This window comes from Halichondria panicea, chromosome 8, assembly GCF_963675165.1.
Source record: "Halichondria panicea chromosome 8, odHalPani1.1, whole genome shotgun sequence".
NCBI lineage: Eukaryota > Metazoa > Porifera > Demospongiae > Suberitida > Halichondriidae > Halichondria > Halichondria panicea.
This window is the reverse complement of record NC_087384.1, coordinates 1324222-1346440: the sequence shown is the minus strand read 5'-3', so window position 1 is coordinate 1346440 and position 22219 is coordinate 1324222. Positions and strand designations below refer to the sequence as shown.

The following is a 22219-nucleotide window of genomic DNA, read 5'->3' as shown; positions in this document are numbered from 1 at the left end:
AGTCAATTACCCTTCAATAGAGTATATCCGGAACAATTTCCGTCAGTTCAGGAACCTCTAAATTCTTAGCTTTGTATGTAAACACTAAACTCTGCATCAGATGATCAATGATTACTCAGAAGATCATTACTAACTGCCAAGCAATGGAGGACGTTCCAATTATTCCAAAGAGAAGAGTATCATATGCCCACTCAGTGCAAGCTGCTCATATGAATGGCATGGAGAGCACAGTTCATTTGCTGGAGAATGAGCTATGTGTGGCCAGCATTGACAAGGACCACCTGCCCTCAGCCTCTCACACACTAGTCGGACTGCTGCTCAAACTCCTGGGCCCGCAACCAGAATGCAGACGGTAGGTGCAGTGAATGCTGTGTGTATAATTATAAATTACTGTGTGCCGCGCCTATGGAATGAGTGCCATACTGTGTTTCATCAATTTTGCATTTGTTGTACTGCCCTTTGCAGCTCGCTTGGAATTTTAGGGCAAATGATAAAATGCAAAGTAGTGTATATATTAAACTTATAAGTGAACCACTTCATTACTCATCTAGGTCGTATGTAAACTGTTACACTTATCTCAAGTAGCTTTTTATTTTATTTTTTGCCCCAAACTTCGAAGTGAGCTGCAGAGAGAGCAGTATATAATTTTATTTTCCCCCTCCCCTCACAATTGCAGGAATTGCTTCTTCAGCTTCACAGAAACGGTTGCCGACTATTCCATCATTCTAGACTCACACCTTCTCTCAGGTACGTGTTACCATGGCAGCTAACAGTGCCCTCTGTGTGTGTGTGTGTGTGGCCTCTGTGTGTGCGTGTAGCTTCCTGTGTGAGGGGAGGTCCCTTGTCACCCTACAGTATACATGTATAGAGGTTTCCTATTTAATAAATAACAAGGATGTTTGTTAAAACTTCATTCCTCATACATTGCTTTCCGTCCATTGATTAGAGTATCCGTAGTCAATGTGATGTGTTTCCTCTCGTGTAGAGTTGTGTCCGCCGGAGGCAGGTGTTCAGTTAGACCTCTCTATCGACAAGTGGCGGCCCTTACTGGTGGAGGTGGGACCACTGGGCTGCGTTACAGGGATCAGCAAGTTAGCTGCCTCTGTGATCGAGCCTCTTGCTGATAGAAATGTCTCTGTGTTTTGTCTATCCACGAATATGGATGATTATGTCATGGTATGTCTGCACTACTAATTACCGTGAATGCCTATTGTTTAAACAGTATTGCATCAGCTGAGACAAACTTAATCCCCCCTCTCTCTAACCGCCTCAGGTGAAGGAGCGTGATTTACAAAAAGCTCTGGCTTGTTTGGCTAAGAGGTTTAAGCTGACATGTGATTCGTGTCAACCTAAAGACATCAGCCTGGTCAAGTCACTGGGACGGCCATCATGCAGTAGTATGGACTCTCCAGTCAGGCAACGAGGTTAGGAGGATACCATAATCAAACTGATTGTTTTTCAGGTGTTGTATTGCTATTAAATTACATGTACTAAAGTATACAAACAGGTCGTGTTGTTATGCTTGTCCCCGTTAATGATGATTGTCAAAACAGAGAAATAGCAAGCTGTATACACTACTCGTGTTGATGTTAAAAATACCCCAAAAAGTCTCAAGTGCACAGGAAGTACAGCTACCATATTTTGTACTTGACTTCCTGCGCATTTTTGTAGAAATGGAATATTGATTGATAAGTTAGTGACTAATGAATTACATTTTCAGTTCAAGCATGTGCCCCGTGAGAAACTCTTTCTATGTTGTGTTGTGTGTTTGTCCATATTTTGATGTGCATGCTATTATCTTACAGCAGCTCCCAAGAGTCGTCCTCTGGTCCACCCGTACGTGTGCTCCTCCACCCCCTACTCAGTGTGTGGTGTGATGCCCTCTGCCCTCCCGTCCATAGCCTCTACTCTACTCCATTACATGCTTTACAGGGACAGGTGAGACACAAGCTCTGTCTTTGAATGGTAGGTAGATGCAATGGCTCCTGACCTGATTCAATAGCAGATCGTGATTTCCCTAAGAGCTATTATTACTACAACCCTTTTAAAAGCAAATAAGATTGTGTTTCAAGTGAGGTGACAGGGGTTGTAAATGCATCTTTTTATTTATTTAAGCTAGCTACAATCAATATAAATTATCATCCTCCCCCATTATCAGGTCCCCATCTTCTGAGCCTTTCTTCTCTCTGTCGGTGATAGAGGAGGACATTTCCGTGGTCATGGACGCCTCACACATTCAGAGGTGAGTATACATGTGGCTGTTATATCACTTGTGTTCTGTAATGACTTAATTGTCATTTTGTAGGTTTCCTGTGGACTCTCTTTACCTTAGCAATGTCATTTGGCGTGTCATCAGGATAGGAGAAGGGCCACTGGGATTTGGTGAGCCTTATTTCATACATAAAGCTGATGAGCTACATGATTGTGGTTGTATGTGCATGTAATGTTACAGTAGCTACTAGCTACCCCCACACTGTACATTGTAGCTAGTGATGCCCCCCCCCTACTGTAGCTACGTGATGTGCCCCCTCTAACCCTACCCCCTACAGATGAGTGTGGCATTGTGGCGCAGGTGTCTGCCCCCCTGGCTCTGGCTGAGATCTCCACCTACTACATATGTACATTCCTAACTGACCACACCCTCGTACCCAGCGGGAGTGCCGAGAAAGCTTTGGAACTACTCAATGAGAACACTCCTCATTAACATACAGTAGTCTCACCCCCTCACAAACACCATCACACAATCTTAATATTATAATTTATATCAATTGGTTTTACATGACATTCAATTATTATAGAATTGCAACGACTGCATGTTGGATCTCATGAAAGAGCAGTATAAAACTATGCTCAGTTGATGTAATCTAGCTTCTTGGGAAATTAATTAATTATTGGCAAGTGATACTGGTAGCTAGGCAAGCGATTGATAAAGTGATTGGCCACAAAAGAAAAGAAACGAACGATATAGAGAAAATAGCAAAAGAATACAGTCAATGCAATGAGAGATCAGTTTAGAGGGAAATAGGCGAGCATGAGTTTAGAGTAGACTTCCTCATTTCTAGCAGTCCGTGTAACAAACACCACTCTGTCTACAGCCTGGGGGTGCTCCAGTAACCACGCCCTCACGCACCTCAGGGCAACATCACCAGCCTCCACACACGGGTATCTGCATGGATGGGGGTACACATTAGGAGTCATTAATGGCTTCTTTAAGAGACTGCCTAGATAGTACAGTCATGCAACCACTAATTAGGTAAAACCTGTCAATTGTGGTCACCCTCTGAAGCCAGGTTAATGGCCCCCAAGTCTCCATAGCATGTGTTTGGACCTGTGTTAGCAGGCCACCTCTTTATTACAGCCCCACTGCTGGCCTGCTCAAGAGTGACTACTATGGACAAGTTTCACTGTACACAGCATCATGTACAGTTTCATTGCTACGACTACATACTTCGAGGGATAGCAAAAATCTAAATGGCAGCTAAAAAATTGCTCTGGCTTACAAACAGAGAAGCAGATTTCATAGTGTATGTTCTGTGCGTGCAAGGTGACCATACCTGTACACTCCAGTGGACACACAGGGGAAGGCTATGGAGCGAAGGTTGTGTGCCAGCAAGAGAGAGAGAGAGGACTCATAACATGACCTGTAAGATGATATAAGGATGATGACTGCAGACACTTCAGTGGCTTAGTAGTGTTGATTACTATTATGACAATGAACCTACTAGTAAGGCCACACCAAATTGATCTTATGTTTCACGGATATTTAATCCCTAAAAACAGACCAGAGTGGCAGGGGAAAAAATTTGATGATAAAACCACAAACAGAGTCACAACAAACCACAAAAAGTCACTTTAGCAAAACATTACTACATTTGATAGATCATGTGGCCATTCTGACCTCTGACCTGGACCACTAATTATTTTTGGGCATTCTGCAAAAATATGACCCGGAAAATCCGTGAAACATAAATTTTGGTGTGGCCTAAGGACATACCATCTGAATCCATATTTCCTTTATGAAATGGAGTGCTCCTAACTCTCAAATTATGCGCACACAAAATGTGCGGTGAACATGATGTACATGCATCCGTCCGTACTTACCTGAGTAAAGGGGCTCTCTCCTTGTCCCTGCCCTCAGGACCCACTGTGTGGATGACATATGAGGCTGGTAGGTTGTAGCCTGAGGTGATCTTGGCTTGTCCAGCCTCGCATCCTCCCAGTGATAGACACTGTTCCAGTAGACAGTCACCAGCTGCAGAGTGAATGGCACCGTTGACTCCTGTGTAGCAGAGGGTGGATGGTGATAATTAATTGCAATTCACGGTGTAATAATATTTTTATGCAGGGCATAGTCTTACTAGATACTACTAGTAGTAGGTTTTGATAAGAGAAGTATGATACTGACAGATAGTGTCAAATATAGCATGCAAGTATTAATGCGAGATTTTGAGGACGTACCTTTTCCTGCCGACAGCCAATGATTGGAGGCATTCACGACAGCGTCTGTTTCCACATGTGCCAGATTCCCACCAGCCAGTAGTGACACTTTATGATGCAGCACAGTAGAGTAGTCTTCTCTTGTTCTCAACTCCTCCTCCCTCAGTCTGATGAGAGCATGAAGGGACGACCTCTCCTCAGCCTCTAAACAATCCATTCCAGAGTGAAATCTTTTTTGCAGGTGAGGGAACTTTTGCAGTAAGAGGTACTCCTTCCCTGACTCTGTCCAACAAGGAATAGCCTTTCCATTGTATACAGGAGAGCTGTGTTGTTCAACTTTTGTCTCTGCCATACAAAATTAATGTTATGAGGCCGAGGGCTGATCCACCACGCCCCCTCAACAATGCATAAGACACGCCCCCTAAAACAAATTAATTAACAGCTATAAACATCTTTAACTTTATAGATATCAAGTTCTAGAGGCTCCTGCCTAGTCCTATCATGCAAGGAACGAATAGTGGAGAGCCTGGAATATGGAGAATTGGTGTTCTACTGGAGGCATCCTCCCTAGAACAGTTGAAAGAAAACCCCATGAAACTTATCAAATCAGTGGCCGACAAAGCTGACAGTAAATGCCAGACCATAGCTCTGTGCAAACAAAACCTCCTCTCTACTTATGAGTTCATCACTGACTACACTGCACCTACGTCTCAAGCAGGGTGTCTCCTCAAAGCTGCCGACCAATCGAAATGCAAGTATCCATCGGTTATCATCGCGCCCGTATCTCAAGAGAAAATTGACTTCCAAGATCTCTACTCTGAGATCCAAATAACCCCCAAACAGTTGGAAATGTCCATTGGGTTACCACATCCAATAGTTCCGAATCTTCTCTTTGCTTCACAACATTTTATGCAAACATACGGGTTCTTCACACGAGAGCAAGTTTGGTATCGTTATTTAACCCCTGTACCACTGGAAAGAGTTACTTTAACCCCTTGTGAGTCGTCCGAGCAACTAACATTGTTGTACCCGGAAGAGGTTGTAGGTCAACTGTACGAGCAATGCAGACAAGAGCCTGTCATAATGCAACAAGATTTCGATTTTATTTTCCGAGCCAAAAATCTGATATCAACAGAAAAAGTGGATTATGTACTGTCGTTTAGGGTACTTGAAGCCACACCCACTTTACAAGGTGTAGTCACGGAAGAAACTACAATTGTCCTACTACCTCCCAACGAACAAGATCTAGGAGTTGATTGGTTCAATCGCAGCAGTGAGAGTCGATCATCACGACGACGAAGTACGAGAGACGAATCCATGAGACGAGAATCTGTCGCGTCAGCATCTGATATATTATTCGAAGATGAAGAGGACGACCAGCCTCGGAGAGGGTATGAAGATTACATCATTGAAGTTGTTGCCGTGGAAGATTTCAAACTGCAAACTCATTGTATAGTGCTCCCCAAACGAAGCTCATCTGCTCACGGCATCTTTCATTGTCAAACGGTCTGGGCATGTGCAGTAAACAGCGGGTATGCTACCATGGTAACGAACTTTGATGACCTCACATTGACCCTGGCTAACGGAGAATATACAGACAACCCTCGAATGCACTCAGCGCTCGTGTTTGCGTACGATGATGAATTTGAGCTAGAGCAGTACGTACCTCAGAGGAGACTGGGTGTTGAGTACGAGTCAGGTGATCTCACTAGAGCGTACATTCATCCAGAGCTGCTCTTCTATCTGTTCCCAGAGACACTCTCTTATTCCCGCACCTTTCGGCTGCATGTTAAGGTGAGTTAAGCTAGTTTTAAGATATCGTATCTGATGTTGTATCTGATATACGCTACATGGTGTCAGAGATGGCACCACATGGTGTCAGAGATGATGCTACATGGTGTCAGAGGTGACGGTGTCAGAGATGGGTTACTTGTATGTACTATGTTGGCTGTATGCTTGCAGTTGTCAAGGGAAAACAGACTCACAAACTTTCAGTTTAAATTTAGACTGTATGCATATTCTCCCCTCCCCCCCCCCCAACAAAGCTTGGGAAACTAAGTGTGTTTATGTAGCTATGCATGTATACGTATACATTATGTAATTAGCTGACTTAGACAGGAGGGTTATGTATTTGTGTATAGTATTGTAGGTCATTGCTTGTAACCCCTCCCCCTCCTGTAGCCTTGCCGTGAGACCATGCCCACACTGAGGGAGATGAAGGTGGCCCAGGTGTACCAGCCGGGGGAAGTCAGCCCGAACAGTGTGGACAGATTCTATCAAACACTCAGAGCACAATCAATGTGAGCTTGTCATTGTGTGTGTGTGTGTGTGTGTGTGTGTGTGTGTGTGTGTGTGTGTGTGTGTGTGTGTGTGTGTGTGTGTGTGTGTGTGTGTGTGTGTGCGTGTGTGCGTGCGTGCGCATGAGAGAGAAGTGTCGCCCTCAACTTAAGCACTGTGAAAGAGCAAAAATTTGTATATTACTCTGATGACCTTTAAAATGATTACTATGTCTATACTTTTTATTGCAGCTTTCTACAGACTGGTGATGTCATTGGTGTCAAAACAGACACAGGTACGTTTCTAATGGGTCAGCTGACTATCACATGACTGTCTATCGTACACAGGGAAGCTGTATTACAAGGTGACATCACTAGAACCTCACATTAACAACTCCAGCCACATTGTATCCTCCAGTACTTGGGAATGCAATTTCCACCAAGTAAGATAAATAAAATATCTAAAATCTCTAATGTTGCTGAATTGAAATTATAATCGTAATACCCCCCACAGTCTCACAAGGTGTACAACCACCTACCCCACCTGGTGCCCCCCTCCCCTGCAGACAGACCTCATTTTTTCTCGGACATCCGACCCCCCGGACTGGAGGAGTTTACAGAATCTCTCTTCTCCTATTTTATACCAGCCTTTAGAGAGAAAAGGTCGGCCATTAATCTGGATGATTTTCTGATAGCTCAGATGGTATGCTTAAATCTCAATTTTGGAACTGTGGTGTTAATATTAATTTTGTCACATCATCTGAAAGGCCTCTCTCTCTAGCTTTCACGTTATTGGACCAACAGAAGTAAAGTTATGGCCGTTCCTTTATTTTTAGAGTATACTAGAGTTGCCTCTGCATGTAGCTAGAGTTCTAATGGTGGTCCAAATTCTTTTACAGTGGTGCGTGTAGATCATCTATTTTTTACGGACCCAAGTTGTTTATTTTCTGGGAAACAGCATGGGCTCTAATTATGTGCTTTTTCTGGTACTACCGTTGATTCTTATGCAGCTCCACTGGCCCTCGACGTAGTCCCTCCGTGTTAGTGACGGGCACTCGAGGGGTGGGCAAAAGGACTGTTGTCAAGGCCGTTGCTACGCGTTGTCGGATGAATATAGTGGAGGTAAGGTTAAAGTTGTGTGCATTTGGTGTGTGATCAGAAATTGTTGTCTAATTAAAAAGCTTTAATATGCTGTGATTAAATAAAAATATTTTACGTACCCTTTACTCCCTCTCCCCCCCCACACACACACACCCACCCACACACACACACACACACACACACACACACCCACACCTATACACACAGCTAAACTGCTATGAGTTCAGTACGGAGGTGGTGGGTTTCTCAGAGAAGAAGATAACGACAGAGTTGGACCGTGCCAGCTCCAATGCTCCTGTGGTGGTGCTGCTCAGGAACGTGCACATGATGGGCATGAGGGATCCCATTCATCAAGGTATGTGGGTGTGTACGTGTGTGTGAGGTGTGTGTGTGTGTGAGTATGAGGGGGTGTATTCCAGCTGTAACTGCTCAACGGTTGCAATGCAACGGAAACTAACAGCTTCTATAGGCTTCTAGCCACATTCTCTTGGAAAGCGATTCGTGGATTTGCAAACTAAAGCTTCTTTCTCGGGTTATGGTTGGTGTTCAATTAAATACTGAGTAGCCATGAAAGTTGTGAGCAGGAGTCTTTTAAAATCCTACTGTGTATAGACATGGCACTATTCACATCTTTTACCCCATACATGCAGAGCCACGACTATTGGCTGTGTTTGAAAGCTACATGCAACACGTGGACATATTCAACCGGACCAATGGCTACCCGATTGTGGTGGTGGGTATGTCCTCACACCCTGGGGCCATTCCCGCTCGTGTGCAAGCCTGTTTCCTACATCAGCTGGACATGACTACACCCACTCAGACCCAGCGACTGAGCATGCTCGAATCTCTCGGGCGGGACTACCACCTTGCTCCGGAGATTGACCTCCACGACCTCTCTAAACGGACGGCCGGGTTTTGCGTGGGGGATATGCTGGCTCTCTACTCTAGTGCATACACTATGGCCTATCAGAGTGTCAGCAAATATTGGTGAGTGTGGCTAGAGCTGGGGGGGGGGGCTATAGCTACTACGACTGGCTAGAGCTGGGGGGGGGGGGGGCTATAGCTGCTACGACTGGCTAGAGCTGGGGGGGGCTATAGCTACTACGACTGGCTAGAGCTAGGGGGGGTATAGTTGCTACGACTGGCTAGAGCTAGGGGGGAGGGTATAGCTGCTAGGACTGAGTGGAGGTTACATGTAGCTTCTGTATGTACATCATTTTATTACTAGAGCGTTTATTTTTTCAGAGGTCTTCGTAGGAGGCTAGATTGAAGTGTGTAACTATCGGCTTATGAATCTTTTAAGTTAGTGTCTCTATAGCACTGTTTTTAGACGCACTGTGTTAACACCCCCCCCCCCCAAACACACACACACACACACACACACACACACACACACACACACACACACACACACCACACACAGTGCCACGAAAGGTGGTAGCAATCACAGTGCTGACCTGGCAGTATCTGGTGTGGTGGTGTCTGCTGACCACATGGAGGGTGCTGTGGCCACTCAACACTCCTCCCATGCTGACGCTATAGGAGCACCTAAGGTAAGCCACACCCTCTCATAACACTACCCAGTCCATTCAACCCACCCCCTCCCCTCCAGATCCCGAATGTGAAGTGGGAAGATGTCGGTGGATTGGGTGATGCTAAACAAGAAATCCTCGACACCATACAGTTGCCCCTCCTCCACCCGGAGCTGTTCTCCGCTAAAGTTCAAAGGTCAGGGGTGCTCCTCTATGGACCCCCAGGTACTGGAAAGACGTTATTGGCTAAAGCTGTGGCCACTGAGTGCTCTCTTAACTTCCTCAGGTGAGCTGGCTAGGAGAGGGTTGCCTAGTTTATTTGACCAGTACAGTCAAGTTCGAGGCCCATTAACCTGGCTGTATTATAGAGGGTGGCCTGCTTTTAGGGTGACCACATTCATGTACCCAGGGCTTGTATACATGTACTGTACAGTGCAGTGTATGCGTGATGTAGTGGTGCACGTAGTAAATGTGTATGTACAGGAGACAAGTTTATTATCCGCCATTGTGTTGTTACCTCCAGTGTGAAGGGGCCTGAGCTGATCAACATGTACGTGGGACAGAGTGAGGAGAACATCAGAGAAGGTACAATACACACACACACACCTGTTATATGAGATGATCTGATCTACAGAATGCATTTTTACTTTTGCAATAAGGACCTCCCATAAAGTTATGACAATTGAAGTACATGCATGTACATCCATCACCACCCCCCCCCCCCACACACACACGCACACACGCACACACACACACACACACACACTCCCCACCCCCTCACACACACACACACACAGTATTCTCTCGTGCATCGAGTGCAGCTCCTTCCGTCATCTTCTTTGATGAGCTGGACTCCATTGCCCCTAACCGTGGTCGCAGTGGTGACTCTGGAGGTGTGATGGATCGAGTGGTATCACAGCTGTTAGCCGAGCTAGACGGACTCAGCAAGTCAGAGCATGTATTTGTGATAGGGGCCAGTAATAGACCGGACCTCATTGACCCCGCCCTACTCAGACCCGGGAGGTGGGTTCAATGCACAGGGTTTAATGCACAGGGGATTTATGTGTGTACTGTACAGCAGGGTAGGCCCTGATAAATTATGCTCAGAATATTTTTAGCATAATAGGTGTCTAGGAAACAATGTACATTTTTGGTAAAGATCATTACATTAACTTTTGCATAACGACATTCTCATGACAAAAAAATGGACAGCCCATAACACTGAGAATCATGATAATTATGTCTTGTGTCAGTTGTGTGCTGGTTTATGTCTACGTCTTAATGTGTCTATAATTATTATGTCACATTTTTGGGGAATAATCCTGATTTTTTATAGGCATACTTTTCAAGAATTAAACAATAGGAGGGAAAAAGCATAATTTATCAGGGCCTGACAGCGAGTTTATTCAACTGTACATGTAATACAAGATAGTGACTGGCTGGTAATGGTTATACATATATCAGTTAGTCCATTCTGTATACAAAGCAACTGCCCCCCCCCCCCCCCACACACACACCACCTCCCCCCCCACATACACGCACACACCACCTCCCCCCCCACATACACGCACACACCACCTCCCCCCCCACATACACGCACACACCACCTCCCCCCCCACATACACGCACACACCACCTCCCCCCCACATACACGCACACACCACCTCCCCCCCACATACACACACACACCACCTCCCCCCCAACATACACGCACACAGGTTTGATCGGCTGGTGTACTTGGGCATCAGTGAAGATACGGACACAAAGCTCAAAATCCTAAAAGCAATTACTCGAAAGTTTCAGCTCTCCCCGGAGGTCTGCTTGGAGGAGGTGGCTGCTCGTTGCCCTGCCAACCTCACGGGGGCAGATCTCTACTCTCTCTGCTCAGATGCCATGCTCACAGCTTTCAGGAAACAGATAGCAGAGTTGGAGAGACTGAGTGAGTGTGGTACCTGTTTAGTGTGTGAGTATGTGAGTGTGGTAGCACGACTAGGCAGTCTAGATAGCAGAGTTGGAGAGACTGAGTGAGTGTGGTAGCACGACTAGGCAGTCTAGATAGCAGGGTTGGAGAGACTGAGTGAGTGTGGTAGCACGACTAGGCAGTCTAGATAGCAGGGTTGGAGAGACTGAGTGAGTGTGGTACCTGTTTAGTGTAAAGTGTTGGGTGTGGTAGCACGACTAGGGACAGTCTAAGAGTATTTACATTGGAAGTGTACTGCTAGTGGGATACGTTAGTACAGAGATTTCTAATGTACATGTAGTGAAATCCATCAATTCTGAAAAAAGCAAAGAAGGATCGCCCTTGCCTTTTTTACCCCAAAACTGTGTAGTTTTCATTGGTCAAGGGGAAAGCTTTAACGTTAGCAAAAAGCTTCACGATGTTCATGATGACACACAATGTAGTATGACCATACTCTATTTATGTTCTCTCGTGTTATCACTAGCCCCGCCCCCTCACAGATAAGAGTGATGATGAGTGGGCGGGACAGCTGCTGGTGACACAGGACGACTTTACAGATAGTCTGAGCAGTCTCTCCCCGTCAGTCCCACCGGAGGAGTTACAGCGCTATATGGACATTAAGAAAAATCTCCGCAACTAGACTACTCAAGTGTTCGTCATTTCTGACCATGCAGTTACATTCTTGTGTATATAGCTAGCTATAGCGTTTTGTGTGTCAAAATTTATATTACGTATGTCAATCTGATTATTTTACACAATTATAATTCCAAATGACAAAACAGTGATGAATGGATATATTTTACATGAGTTTGGGTGGTTTAAATCTTCCAAACCTCTTCATAGATGATATTGCTAACAATTATATGACACAAGTGTAATAAACGAACGAGCTAATACTTGGGAAAAGTTTGATCTATAGTGTTTGACCATTCTGTTAAACCACCGACAATGTCCTTAATCTCCACGGCAACAGCACCAAACAACGAATCTGATTGGTCTTTTAGTTTTCGAACCGCAAGTTGAGAGTCGTTTCCACGACGACAAACAACACACACAAGTACTGGATCGCCTAACGATTGTTGCTCGAGTATCCATGACAACCGTTCTCGGCAGTTACTCACAGGATCACTCTCAAGAGAGCGGAGAGGATAATCTAAAAAACATAGTCAAGAAAGCAACAAATTGTGCAATAAAAAAAAAGCTTCTTAAGGTTAGGATACTAAGAGATTTTGGGAGATGACATATTTCAAATTCCACTGGCTCTCGAACGTCTAAAAGTAGGTGTGTCCGTGATGACTTGACCACACCCATATACTCTTTGCAAGACATTCTCTCTTCGTCCCTTAAGATGCTGACGTGGCAACTTTTATCGTCAGCTCGTGATCCACAGAATAACTCGTAATCAATCAACTCTTTAATTGAAGGGTTCTCCCCACACACGACACACTGTGGTTGTTGGGGGCGGAGCTTGATGGTTCTGAACGTACACATGAGGGCATCATACATGAGCAGCCGACCTGAGAGTGGATCTGGAGGGAGGGGTAGTATTAAGGGGCACAATGCATTATCTGTATACAGTCAGCCAACAAACAATTTTGCATACGAACTTACTGCCAATTTGTGTTGCAATCTTGATGGCCTCTGTTGCTTGCATTGTTCCAATAACCCCAGGCACTGTGATAAACAACCAACAATATAATGATATGCAAAAGTACAGTGCAATTTTCCATAGCTTGACTGATAGAGTTTACTATTGAGTCAAAATTGGGACTACAAAATGTACACACACACTACAGCAATATAGAATAGCTAGCTACTCTCGTGCTCACCTGCACCAAGCACACCCCCCTCCGAGCAGTTAGTGACAGTGTGAGGGGGTGGAGGTGTGGGGAAGAGACAACGATAACATGGCCCTCCTTTGTAGCCGTAAACTGTCAGTTGACCCTCGAACCTTAGAGCACTTCCAGAGACGAGCGGTTTCTGTAGCAACACACATGCATCATTGAGCAGGTAACGAGTGGCCACATTGTCTGTACAGTCCAGTATGACATCATAGCTGGTCATAGCTAAGGAGTGGTCAGAGCTAAGGGGGTACGAGGTCACAACAAACTGGGTAAGAATGAGCCCCAGAAATCCTTTAGCCAAAACAAACATGTAATGTCATCCTTTCTATATAATGTTAAGGGGTGTCTTACAGCACACACAGTAATGCTAGAGGAGGTCTGACATGCGTGCACGAATCACTACAAGTTCAATGCATTGTGACCGCAATGACATCAATGCACTGAACTTGTAGTGATTTGTGCACGCATGTCGGACCTCCTCTGGAGTAATGCTATACAGTGCATAATTATACAGTGCACATACATAACTATTGATTGATGTGTTTGGGTATGCATTTGAAGGATACGATTTGAGCAGGTCGAGAGCATTAGTTCTTGAGAGTAGACAGCAGTGAGTGGACACTTGTACAGAGGAGTTAAGACTGGGAGGAGAAGAGTCAGTCAATATAGTCGACTTTTAAACTCTTAGTTGCTTACCTGTGGATGGATAGTTTTGCTGACTCTGCTTTTTGTACGCCCACTCTCTGCTCAGTGTGCAGGACTTGGCGATGCAAGTTGCTTAGCTCCACACTGTCGTAGTCGAGCAGTCCAACGTGCCCTGTGTGAGGTGTGTGTGTGTGTGAGTGTGATGTGTGTGTGAGGTGTGTAGTGTACATAGCTGCTATGCTAACTTACCTACACCAGCTGCAGCTAGATGGAGAGCAGCAGGACAGCCCAGACCACCCACACCAACTATCAAAACTGAGGTTGACTTGAGCAGCAGTTGACCTGCACACACACATATACATTGAATGAGAGGTGGCTATGATTACACTCTGATACTGACAGTACCACTCACTTTTGACTCCCCATTCTGGCAAGATCAACTGTCTCCCATATCTGCCTATCTCCTCCTTGCTCAGCTTAGCAGAGCAATCACTGGATCCGTCCATAGCAGAGTTCCTCCTGCAGATTTAGAAACATACAATGGGTATAGGTCCACGTGGTTTTTTTAACTCGTTTTACACAGAATTGATGCTACGAGCCCCACCCATCTTCAATTAACCCTTTAGGATCTTTGCAGTATCAACTGACTCCAACTGCAGAAGAAAAATCTGCAAGTGATCAAGATCAAGCTATAATTATTAAAACTGGGCAGCCAGGATGTCCATCTTTACCCCCACCAATCAAATACGGCTCACCAATGTGGCCATAGTTCGCATGAAGAGAGCAGGGAAACGATTTGAGATTGCCTGCTACAAGAATAAAGTCATGTCATGGAGAAATAAAACGTATGCAATAATCATATTAACGTACCCGGACCCTCTATATCACCCTAAACTCATCTACAGCATAATATAACATGATACGAGGCTAATATAGTCATGCTTGGATGAATGCTATCAGGAGCAAATGAAAGGATCCCCTCTATGCATTGTCAATAATTTAGACCATTAAATTTTTTATCAATAATTATTCCATTACATTTTTTAATTAATTAATTCCATCTGATAACCGCCCACACACAGGGAGAGGGACATTGACGAGGTGCTGCAAACACACACTGTGTTCACTAACGTCTCTAAAGGTCAAGTGGCGAAGAAGGAGGACGTTGTGAGAGCATTCGGGACAGACAACGACACTGACGTCTGTATACAGGTACTTACTGCTTAAGGACTCACTCTATATCATTATTATTATTATAAAACTTTAATTACAAATGCACATGGAGTTAAGTGTATTGTTTGGACTGACAGAATAATCTATTAGGGTTATATATAGTGGAGATATCAATACTGCTTCCTCCTCCAGATCTTGGCCAAGGGAGAGCTACAGGTGTCAGAGAAAGAGAGACACTCGCACTTAGAGTCTTCATTCCGGGATGTTGCCACAATCGTGACGGACATGTGTGTGAACCCCGACACCAAACGGCCGTACACAGTGGGTGTGGTCGAACGAGCCATGAAGGATATACACTACTCTGTGAAGCCACACAAAAGCACCAAACAGCAAGCTCTGGAGGTCATACGGCTTCTCAAGCCGACCATGTCCATTGAGCGAGCCAAGATGAGGTTAAAGGTCGCTCTGCCAGCTAGGGAGGCAAGAAAGGTTCGAGAGAAGATTGGTTCGATGATAACCACTGAGCAGGAGGAGTGGGATGGAGGAGACCTGGAGATTGTGAGCTAGGGATCAATTATCGTGCACTGTACATAATAATCAGTCGAAGAAAATACCTTATTTTAAAAACCTTTGTTTTGGTCAAAATCGATATTTTTTGGTAGTTCCAGATTTCTGATCTTAACCATATCATGTTCTTTGAACTATGGAATGCATGTTTTTGTTTTAAAACGGGTTGATTCAATGTGTTTTCCTATGAATACTTGCAGAACACAAACACGGTGTCTCATGACCCCTTTAGAATTATGTAACCCTAACCCTGATCCTATAGAAAATACCTAGATAATTCATAATTATGACAATGTTGATTATAAAAGGCTATCTGTATTGACGTGTCCCTGCTCCACATAATTATATATATACAGGTGTGTCTAATTGACCCTGGCTGTTATCGTGAGATTGACGAGATGGTTAGGAGGGAAACTAAAGGTCAAGGGTCAGTGGAAGTACTGAGTTTAAAGGACATTGAAGAAGGCGATGAACAGATACAATAAACAATCATTTTTAGATAAAAGTACATGAAAAATGCGCAAAAATGTGAAATCAAACTCTAAGCTGAATAGAATCTTTCATTAATATTGAGTCCACTTTCTCTTGTAATTTTCGTTTCTCCACTATAAATAAGATAAAATTAAACGTTGTTGTAATGAACGCATACTTACTGGGATTAGGGGCAGATCTGATCATTTCTCTGAGCTGAGTTCGATTGTGATTGACCAGTTGTCTTTGACAGGATCTAATGGTTCCGGCTAGATGCAGTAGCCTGAAAGCACAGGGTGTCTTCTCCAATTGTGTAATGGTGGCCACAGCGGCCCAAACAGCCTTGTGGTGGTCTCTCGGGCAACGAAGAATTACCACTCTGGTTAGGACATTCAAGTATTTGACTGCATGTGGGTGGGTGGGTGGGTGGCTATAATTATAAAATATGTACTTGTACCATTAATAGAATGTAGGACACATGCTAGACCGTAGTCGCCATGTATTGCAGCCATCACATCTTTGAACAACGAGGCTAGTGATCTTGGGGTGACAGATTTGAGAGCTTTGTTACCGTCCTCGATAGACGGAAACTTCACCTCTAGGAGTAGATATCTGTAGGGAAGTGATGGCTATAAAGAGACCACGATTACATGTATATAAAACTAACCTGTTCTTATACCTGACCATGTTGACTTATTAGGTAAAGGAGGGGTTAATCTAAAAGCGACTTGTAATCGAGGATAATTAGATACCTTGATGGGCGTGGTCACTTCCTGCTTGCAGACGGTCACCCCCCTTTGTTGGATGCCCTGCACACACACAGCTCAGTACAGTGCGCTGCAAGCTTGCAGAGATTGAGAGTCGGAACAATGGCTGATTTTGGCAAAGAGAACCCGGAACAGCTCAAAGGATGGTTGCTCAAGTGGACCAACTATATCAAAGGCTACCAGCGGCGCTGGTTCGTGTTGTCCAATGGTCTCCTCTCCTATTACAGGTATGAATAGCTAGCTACAATAATTATACTGTTCTAGAGATTGTACATAGACACTATGTACTTACAAATAAAATGCCTCTTCCAGGACACAAGAGGAGATGGCACACACGTGTCGGGGCACGGTGAATCTTGCTGGAGCTTTCATAGACCCTATAGACTTGACACAATTTATTGTCACCAATGGCCCGTCGCAAGTGTACCACTTGAGAGCACTTAACGAAGTGGAAAAGCAGCGATGGGTCACAGCCCTGGAGCTCGCCAAAGCCAAGGCTATCAAGAATCTAGAGTCAGGTATGCATATGCATGGAGATAATGAATCACATGGTGCCTTGTGTCAGTGCTTTGTAGTATGGTTGTGAATAATTTTGTAAGAGTGAGAATAAATAATAGATAGAGTATTCATTCTTCCTCTAGCTATGGTTAGACAAATTGGCCCAAAATGTGATTTTGACTGATTAGGTCACTTGTGCCAAATTACTTGTTGCCAGGTGCATAGCAGATGGTTTTGTTTGATAACAGCAATTAGTAGCTTATGAAGTTGTTCCCTGTCATTGTGATTACATGGTCCTTGCTCTGGTGTTAAATAGTGTTCATTCCATCAGTGTGGTCATCTTTTGATGTTTGCCCCATTAAAAATATGCAAAAGTTCATGATACATGAGATGCTAGATTGTGAGGTTGAGCCAATGGAATGCAATTACAATTTATACAGTGGCTATATGGGATTCTAAAAAAGCAATATCTATTGCTGTGGTGATTGTCTCACTGACAGAGCTTCTATATTGACTCAAACCACCATGCACTGGTATTGGGAGGAATTCACTTTGAAATAGATACCTGACACTGATCTAAGGGCTGTAGCTTCCACATAATTATAATTATTGAAAGTATGATAATTTTATGCAATGGCAATGTATGTATGTACTGTCAGCCAGGGGCACCTTGGAACAGTTAGCCCTCCATACTCATGCACACACACACGCACGCACACACACACACACACGCACGCACACACACACACACACACACACACACACAACAGAGAGTGATAGTGGACCAGACTCAGAGGACGAGAAGAGAGGTGGTGGGTCTAATGAGAACCCTCTAATGGCTCTACAAGACAAACTGGCTGAGTTGGGTACAGCCCACGACATCGTGGTCAAGAGTGGGCGTGGACTGGCCAAGAGCATCGGAGAGTTGGAGGAGAGTGGTGGGCGTGGCGTTGGAGGGAAGCTCTCTGAACAGCTAGCACTCTTCAAACTCACTGCCCTAGGAATGCTTAAAGTGAGTGATGGCTATTATACAAGTATGTATACAGCAAAATACCATTGAAATTGGATCACCAGAAGTTAAGTTCATGACTGCTCAAAGCTGCTATGCTTTTGGTCACTATTTAAATATGCGCCAAAGAAAGCATTCTTCATATACATGTGTGATACGCTATATGCTTCTTGTTCTCCAGGCAGCAGATGAGTTTGTGGTTCAGGGCAGGAATACTGAGAGGAGGTGGTCCCGAGCTCTTCAACACGAGCACTCAATCAGAGTACAACTACAAGAGAATACGGAGGCATTAGCCAAACAAATGACACGTATGGAGGATGAGGCAAGACAGCAGTTTCAAGGAGCGACTGCACAAAATGGCCCGCATACAACAAACTCAACAAGTAAACCACTTCCTAATTCAAAGACTGGGTCTCTGAAACGAGAGGGTAAACAAAACGCAAAGAAGCACGTCACTGTTTCTGGAGAGCGGCAAGTTCTAGAGATGATCGATTCTCCAGATGATGATGATGACCAATTTTTTGATGCCCCTGAGATTTCAGATGAAGATTGGGTCAAGGCGGCAAGCTCTGCCACGCCCACTCCGAGTACTCCAAGAGGTCACAAGAGGAATATTAGTACCACGTCTGTGAACGAAGCTCATGATTTAGTCGCTAACTCCCCGGGAGAGGGCGTCGACAAACCTCCAGTCAGCTCAGACAGGAGGATGTCGGTTAGTCTATTTGTCGCACATTGCGTATAGTGTGTACATGTTCTTAGTAAAGCCACTTAGAGAGCTTATGTGTGTGGTGAGTGAGAAACCAATGGTGTGTTTTGCTTTCTAGAAATTAGGTTATTTTCAGGGGTAGAAGGAAAAGTTGATTATTGTGCAAGACTTCTTACAGAGGATTTCAAGTTGGTTGGCATAAGTTAAAAGTTGAAGTAATTGCGTTAGTGAAGAAACATACATGTTTGTACACAGTGTGTAAATGAGATGGTCATGGATGGCTGCACTTCAACTTTTAACTTCTGCAACCAACCTGAAATCCTCTGTATTTAGATCTCTAGTCAGCTTCCTGTTCACATGTGTATAGTGAACTTACTTAACTCCACAATAATCAATATGTTGTTATCTGGCTTCCAGAAGATTCCTGAAGCCCCCACGTCCAACTTTCTGCTGGATGTTCAACCCACCCTCCCCCAGAGGAGGACAGCTGTTCCTCCCAAACCCTCGTATCGGCTCAACTATTGGTCCATCATGAAGAATTGTATCGGCAAAGACCTCTCCAAGATACCCATGCCAGTAAGGCGTAGTCCATATCTACAATTATTATGTAATCACCATAATTATCTACAATACTACACATACAAAGCGTGTGTACTCTGTTGTAAAGCAAACTGTGTGAGTGTGCATACATATTATGTTGCTAGTAATGCATCCCCTCTTGTATATGAAAGCAAACAATCCCCCCTTGTCTAAGTGGACGTGTTAGTGGATGTTTTATTTAGTACAGACATGCCTTATCGCACTGTTGTGTTATCACCTCAGGTCAACTTCAACGAGCCCCTGTCCATGCTTCAGAGGATGGGTGAAGAGATGAAGTATGCAGATATACTCCACAGGGCGGCAAATGCCCAGGACACACTGGAGGAAATGGCATACGTGGGTGCATTCGCAAACTCCCCCTATGCTGCCACTGCTGGTCTAAGAGCCAACAAACCATTCAACCCCATGCTTGGAGAAACCTACGAGTGTGACAGGAGAGCTGAGATGGGATGGAGATGCATATTTGAACAAGTAACTCGCCAAATCATTCCTCGTCTATTGTTGTGTATATATACTCTCTGTTTGCATAATAAATGATAGTTTACAAACCAACTGTCCAACGATAACAACCTCTGTATTATTGTTACAAGGAACCCTTTTCGCCTCACTTGAAATTACATTTTAAGCAGAATGACCTCAAGTGTGTAGACTGGTGTACATGTACAGAGCCTTCCGTATAGTGGTTGACTTATGTTTTCTCTAATTAGGTTTGCATTTCAAGTGCATGAGGTGAAAAGGTTGTACAAAAAATCCCCCCCCCAATGCTCAAGTAAAGTATATCTACCTATTAACTCAATCAAATGTTCTGTTTTTAGGTGAGTCACCATCCACCCATGTTCTCTGAGTACTGTGAGGGAAAGGACTGGACATTCTGGCAAGAGTACACAGTGTCCTCCAAGTTCAGAGGCAAATATTTGACTGTCTACCCGATTGGAGCTTGCCATCTGGTGTTCCACAAGACCAAGAGTCACTACACTTGGTGCAAGGCGGTCACCACTGTGCATAACATCATTGTGGGGAAGCTGTGGATTGACCAGGTGAGTATTACCGTATAGCGGATAATTTTTGTGGGGTGAAAAATTCTAGTGGGCAAGCTGACCTACATGAACATTTTACCGTAGGCGTGGTTCATCGTTAGTAAACCATGCAATGCACATATTATAAGAAAGCAAATTTTGACTCACCAAAATCCCCGCTGTTACAAATTGTTTACCACACGTTGGGCTACTGCTATATATAGTAGGGGAATATACTAGTGAAAGTGAGCATTGGTAGCTACTGCAGATCAAAGGATAGTGTCCTCTCTAATAGCATTGTACAATGTTTTCAGGCCAACATGCATGTGCTGCTTAGCCATTGAGCTGTGGGTAAGGTTGTAGGGTTATGTGGTTGGTATGATGATAATGAGTGTACCCTTGACTCTTTAGTCTGGAGAAATCAAGATAACTAATCACACCACAAGAGAAGAGGGGCTGCTCAAGTTCCATGCCTACAGTTACTTCTCCAGGGAACAACAGAGAAAGGTACTCACCGTGTGCATGTTTGCGTGGGAATGTGTATGCATTAAACAACAGCTGGGACAGTGTTAACTTGTCTCTTAAACACACTCACAGATCTCTGGTCATGTACAAGATGTTGATGGTAACGTACGCTATGTATTGAAGGGCTACTGGGACCAACAGTTCGATATGGCTAAGGTGATAGGTGGAGAGGGGAAAAACCTGGAGACAGAGCCATGCCAGACACTGTGGAGAGTGCAGGAACCAGAGTAAGTGGTTTGTTGTGATGTTGGTAGCATCTGTGTTGTGGCTATCAGCAACCACATCATTATTAATTGTTATCTATTATCAAAATGTTTCATCATGCCTATGTGTGTGTGTGTGTGTGTGTGTGGTGTCTACTATATACCTCACATGGCCTCCCTTCCCCTGCAGACCTGGGAATGAGGTAATGTATGGGTTTGCTCACTTCACATCCTCACTCAATGAACTTGAGCCGGGGATAGCCCCCACTGATTGTCGCTTTAGACCAGACCAGAGAATCATGGAGGAGGGGGACTTCCCTAGAGCAGACAAAGAAAAAGTATGGTGTTCCATGCACAGTATACCTACTGTAGTAATTAGGCTGCTAGAGGTTGTGTCTTCAGCTGGATACAAAAATGTATAAGATTATGGTTGCAATCTTAATTTGAGCATTTTGAATATTTTTCATGCATTGTGTAATGTCTGTATTGTCTCCTTCCTTGTAGCTTCGTCTTGAGGAGAAACAAAGAGCCAAGCGTCGGAAGAGAGAGGCACTAGCAGCTCAAGCAGCCAAAGCCTCAGCAAGAGGAGATGTTGAGGAGGCAGAGAGACTCAAAGAGGAGGCCACTTACAAGCCAGTGTGGTTCAGCAAAGAATACGACCCTCTCACCAACACGATGATGCATGTGTACAAAGGAGGTTATTGGGAGGCCAAGCAAACTGGAGACTGGGACAAATTCAACTTACCCGACTTGTATTGATCATTTCTTTTATTTGTTTTTTTCTATCAAGAGTGGTGTACACAGTGTATAATTGTACAATATTTAATTTTAACTGTGTGCCTCGAAATATAAGCCACAACTGCTTGCAGTTTGACCTCGATTGCCAACA

The 22219-nt window shown here is 44.3% G+C and overlaps 8 protein-coding genes across 10 annotated transcripts in view; 5 read left to right on the top strand and 3 right to left on the bottom strand.

Annotated features, from left to right (window-relative positions):
* Nucleotides 1-22219, top strand: part of LOC135339652 (serine/threonine-protein phosphatase 6 regulatory ankyrin repeat subunit B-like) — a gene marked incomplete in the record, with an annotated part of 1209744 nt that overhangs the window by 968828 nt on the left and 218697 nt on the right.
* On the top strand, nucleotides 14-2800 carry LOC135339727 (cytosolic arginine sensor for mTORC1 subunit 2-like). 2 transcript variants are annotated; one of them, XM_064535978.1, is made up of 8 exons: nucleotides 14-352; nucleotides 677-747; nucleotides 986-1176; nucleotides 1274-1424; nucleotides 1809-1938; nucleotides 2159-2242; nucleotides 2306-2382; nucleotides 2550-2800. In XM_064535978.1, exons 1-8 carry the CDS (start codon nucleotides 108-110, stop codon nucleotides 2702-2704), a joined length of 1104 nt encoding a protein of 367 aa, XP_064392048.1. In that variant the 5' UTR covers nucleotides 14-107; the 3' UTR covers nucleotides 2705-2800. The 2 variants fall into 2 exon arrangements, with proteins under 2 accessions (XP_064392048.1, XP_064392047.1); XM_064535977.1 differs by having other exon boundaries at nucleotides 26-352; nucleotides 1806-1938.
* On the bottom strand, nucleotides 2878-4839 carry LOC135339791 (macro domain-containing protein PG1779-like). The gene is made up of 4 exons (XM_064536061.1): nucleotides 4459-4839; nucleotides 4102-4279; nucleotides 3555-3641; nucleotides 2878-3166 (listed from the first exon to the last, which is right to left on the bottom strand). Exons 1-4 carry the CDS (start codon nucleotides 4787-4789, stop codon nucleotides 3007-3009), a joined length of 756 nt encoding a protein of 251 aa, XP_064392131.1. The 5' UTR covers nucleotides 4790-4839; the 3' UTR covers nucleotides 2878-3006.
* On the top strand, nucleotides 4854-12166 carry LOC135339657 (peroxisomal ATPase PEX6-like). The gene is made up of 14 exons (XM_064535875.1): nucleotides 4854-6231; nucleotides 6619-6737; nucleotides 6966-7009; nucleotides 7062-7156; nucleotides 7228-7376; nucleotides 7724-7835; nucleotides 8022-8169; nucleotides 8465-8801; nucleotides 9238-9367; nucleotides 9427-9632; nucleotides 9870-9931; nucleotides 10144-10369; nucleotides 11065-11285; nucleotides 11807-12166. The coding sequence occupies exons 1-14, from the start codon at nucleotides 4939-4941 to the stop codon at nucleotides 11944-11946; spliced, it is 3282 nt and encodes a 1093-aa protein (XP_064391945.1). The 5' UTR covers nucleotides 4854-4938; the 3' UTR covers nucleotides 11947-12166.
* On the bottom strand, nucleotides 12071-14354 carry LOC135339711 (adenylyltransferase and sulfurtransferase MOCS3-like). Its single transcript, XM_064535957.1, has 8 exons — nucleotides 14208-14354; nucleotides 14045-14137; nucleotides 13847-13967; nucleotides 13717-13791; nucleotides 13136-13362; nucleotides 12918-12980; nucleotides 12527-12835; nucleotides 12071-12459 (listed from the first exon to the last, which is right to left on the bottom strand). The coding sequence occupies exons 1-8, from the start codon at nucleotides 14299-14301 to the stop codon at nucleotides 12197-12199; spliced, it is 1245 nt and encodes a 414-aa protein (XP_064392027.1). The 5' UTR covers nucleotides 14302-14354; the 3' UTR covers nucleotides 12071-12196.
* Nucleotides 14426-16102, top strand: LOC135339792 (ribosome maturation protein SBDS-like). Its single transcript, XM_064536062.1, has 4 exons — nucleotides 14426-14640; nucleotides 14878-15007; nucleotides 15161-15526; nucleotides 15892-16102. The coding sequence occupies exons 1-4, from the start codon at nucleotides 14513-14515 to the stop codon at nucleotides 16018-16020; spliced, it is 753 nt and encodes a 250-aa protein (XP_064392132.1). The 5' UTR covers nucleotides 14426-14512; the 3' UTR covers nucleotides 16021-16102.
* On the bottom strand, nucleotides 15974-16827 carry LOC135339824 (ribonuclease P/MRP protein subunit POP5-like). The gene is made up of 4 exons (XM_064536106.1): nucleotides 16674-16827; nucleotides 16464-16618; nucleotides 16189-16410; nucleotides 15974-16140 (listed from the first exon to the last, which is right to left on the bottom strand). The coding sequence occupies exons 1-4, from the start codon at nucleotides 16691-16693 to the stop codon at nucleotides 16070-16072; spliced, it is 468 nt and encodes a 155-aa protein (XP_064392176.1). The 5' UTR covers nucleotides 16694-16827; the 3' UTR covers nucleotides 15974-16069.
* Nucleotides 16800-22167, top strand: LOC135339668 (oxysterol-binding protein 1-like). Of its 2 annotated transcripts, none has more exons than XM_064535899.1 (11): nucleotides 16800-17000; nucleotides 17086-17291; nucleotides 18042-18283; nucleotides 18462-18992; nucleotides 19407-19562; nucleotides 19809-20057; nucleotides 20402-20623; nucleotides 21014-21109; nucleotides 21200-21354; nucleotides 21521-21668; nucleotides 21835-22167. In XM_064535899.1, exons 1-11 carry the CDS (start codon nucleotides 16876-16878, stop codon nucleotides 22087-22089), a joined length of 2385 nt encoding a protein of 794 aa, XP_064391969.1. In that variant the 5' UTR covers nucleotides 16800-16875; the 3' UTR covers nucleotides 22090-22167. The 2 variants fall into 2 exon arrangements, with proteins under 2 accessions (XP_064391969.1, XP_064391968.1); XM_064535898.1 differs by having other exon boundaries at nucleotides 16801-17000; nucleotides 19404-19562.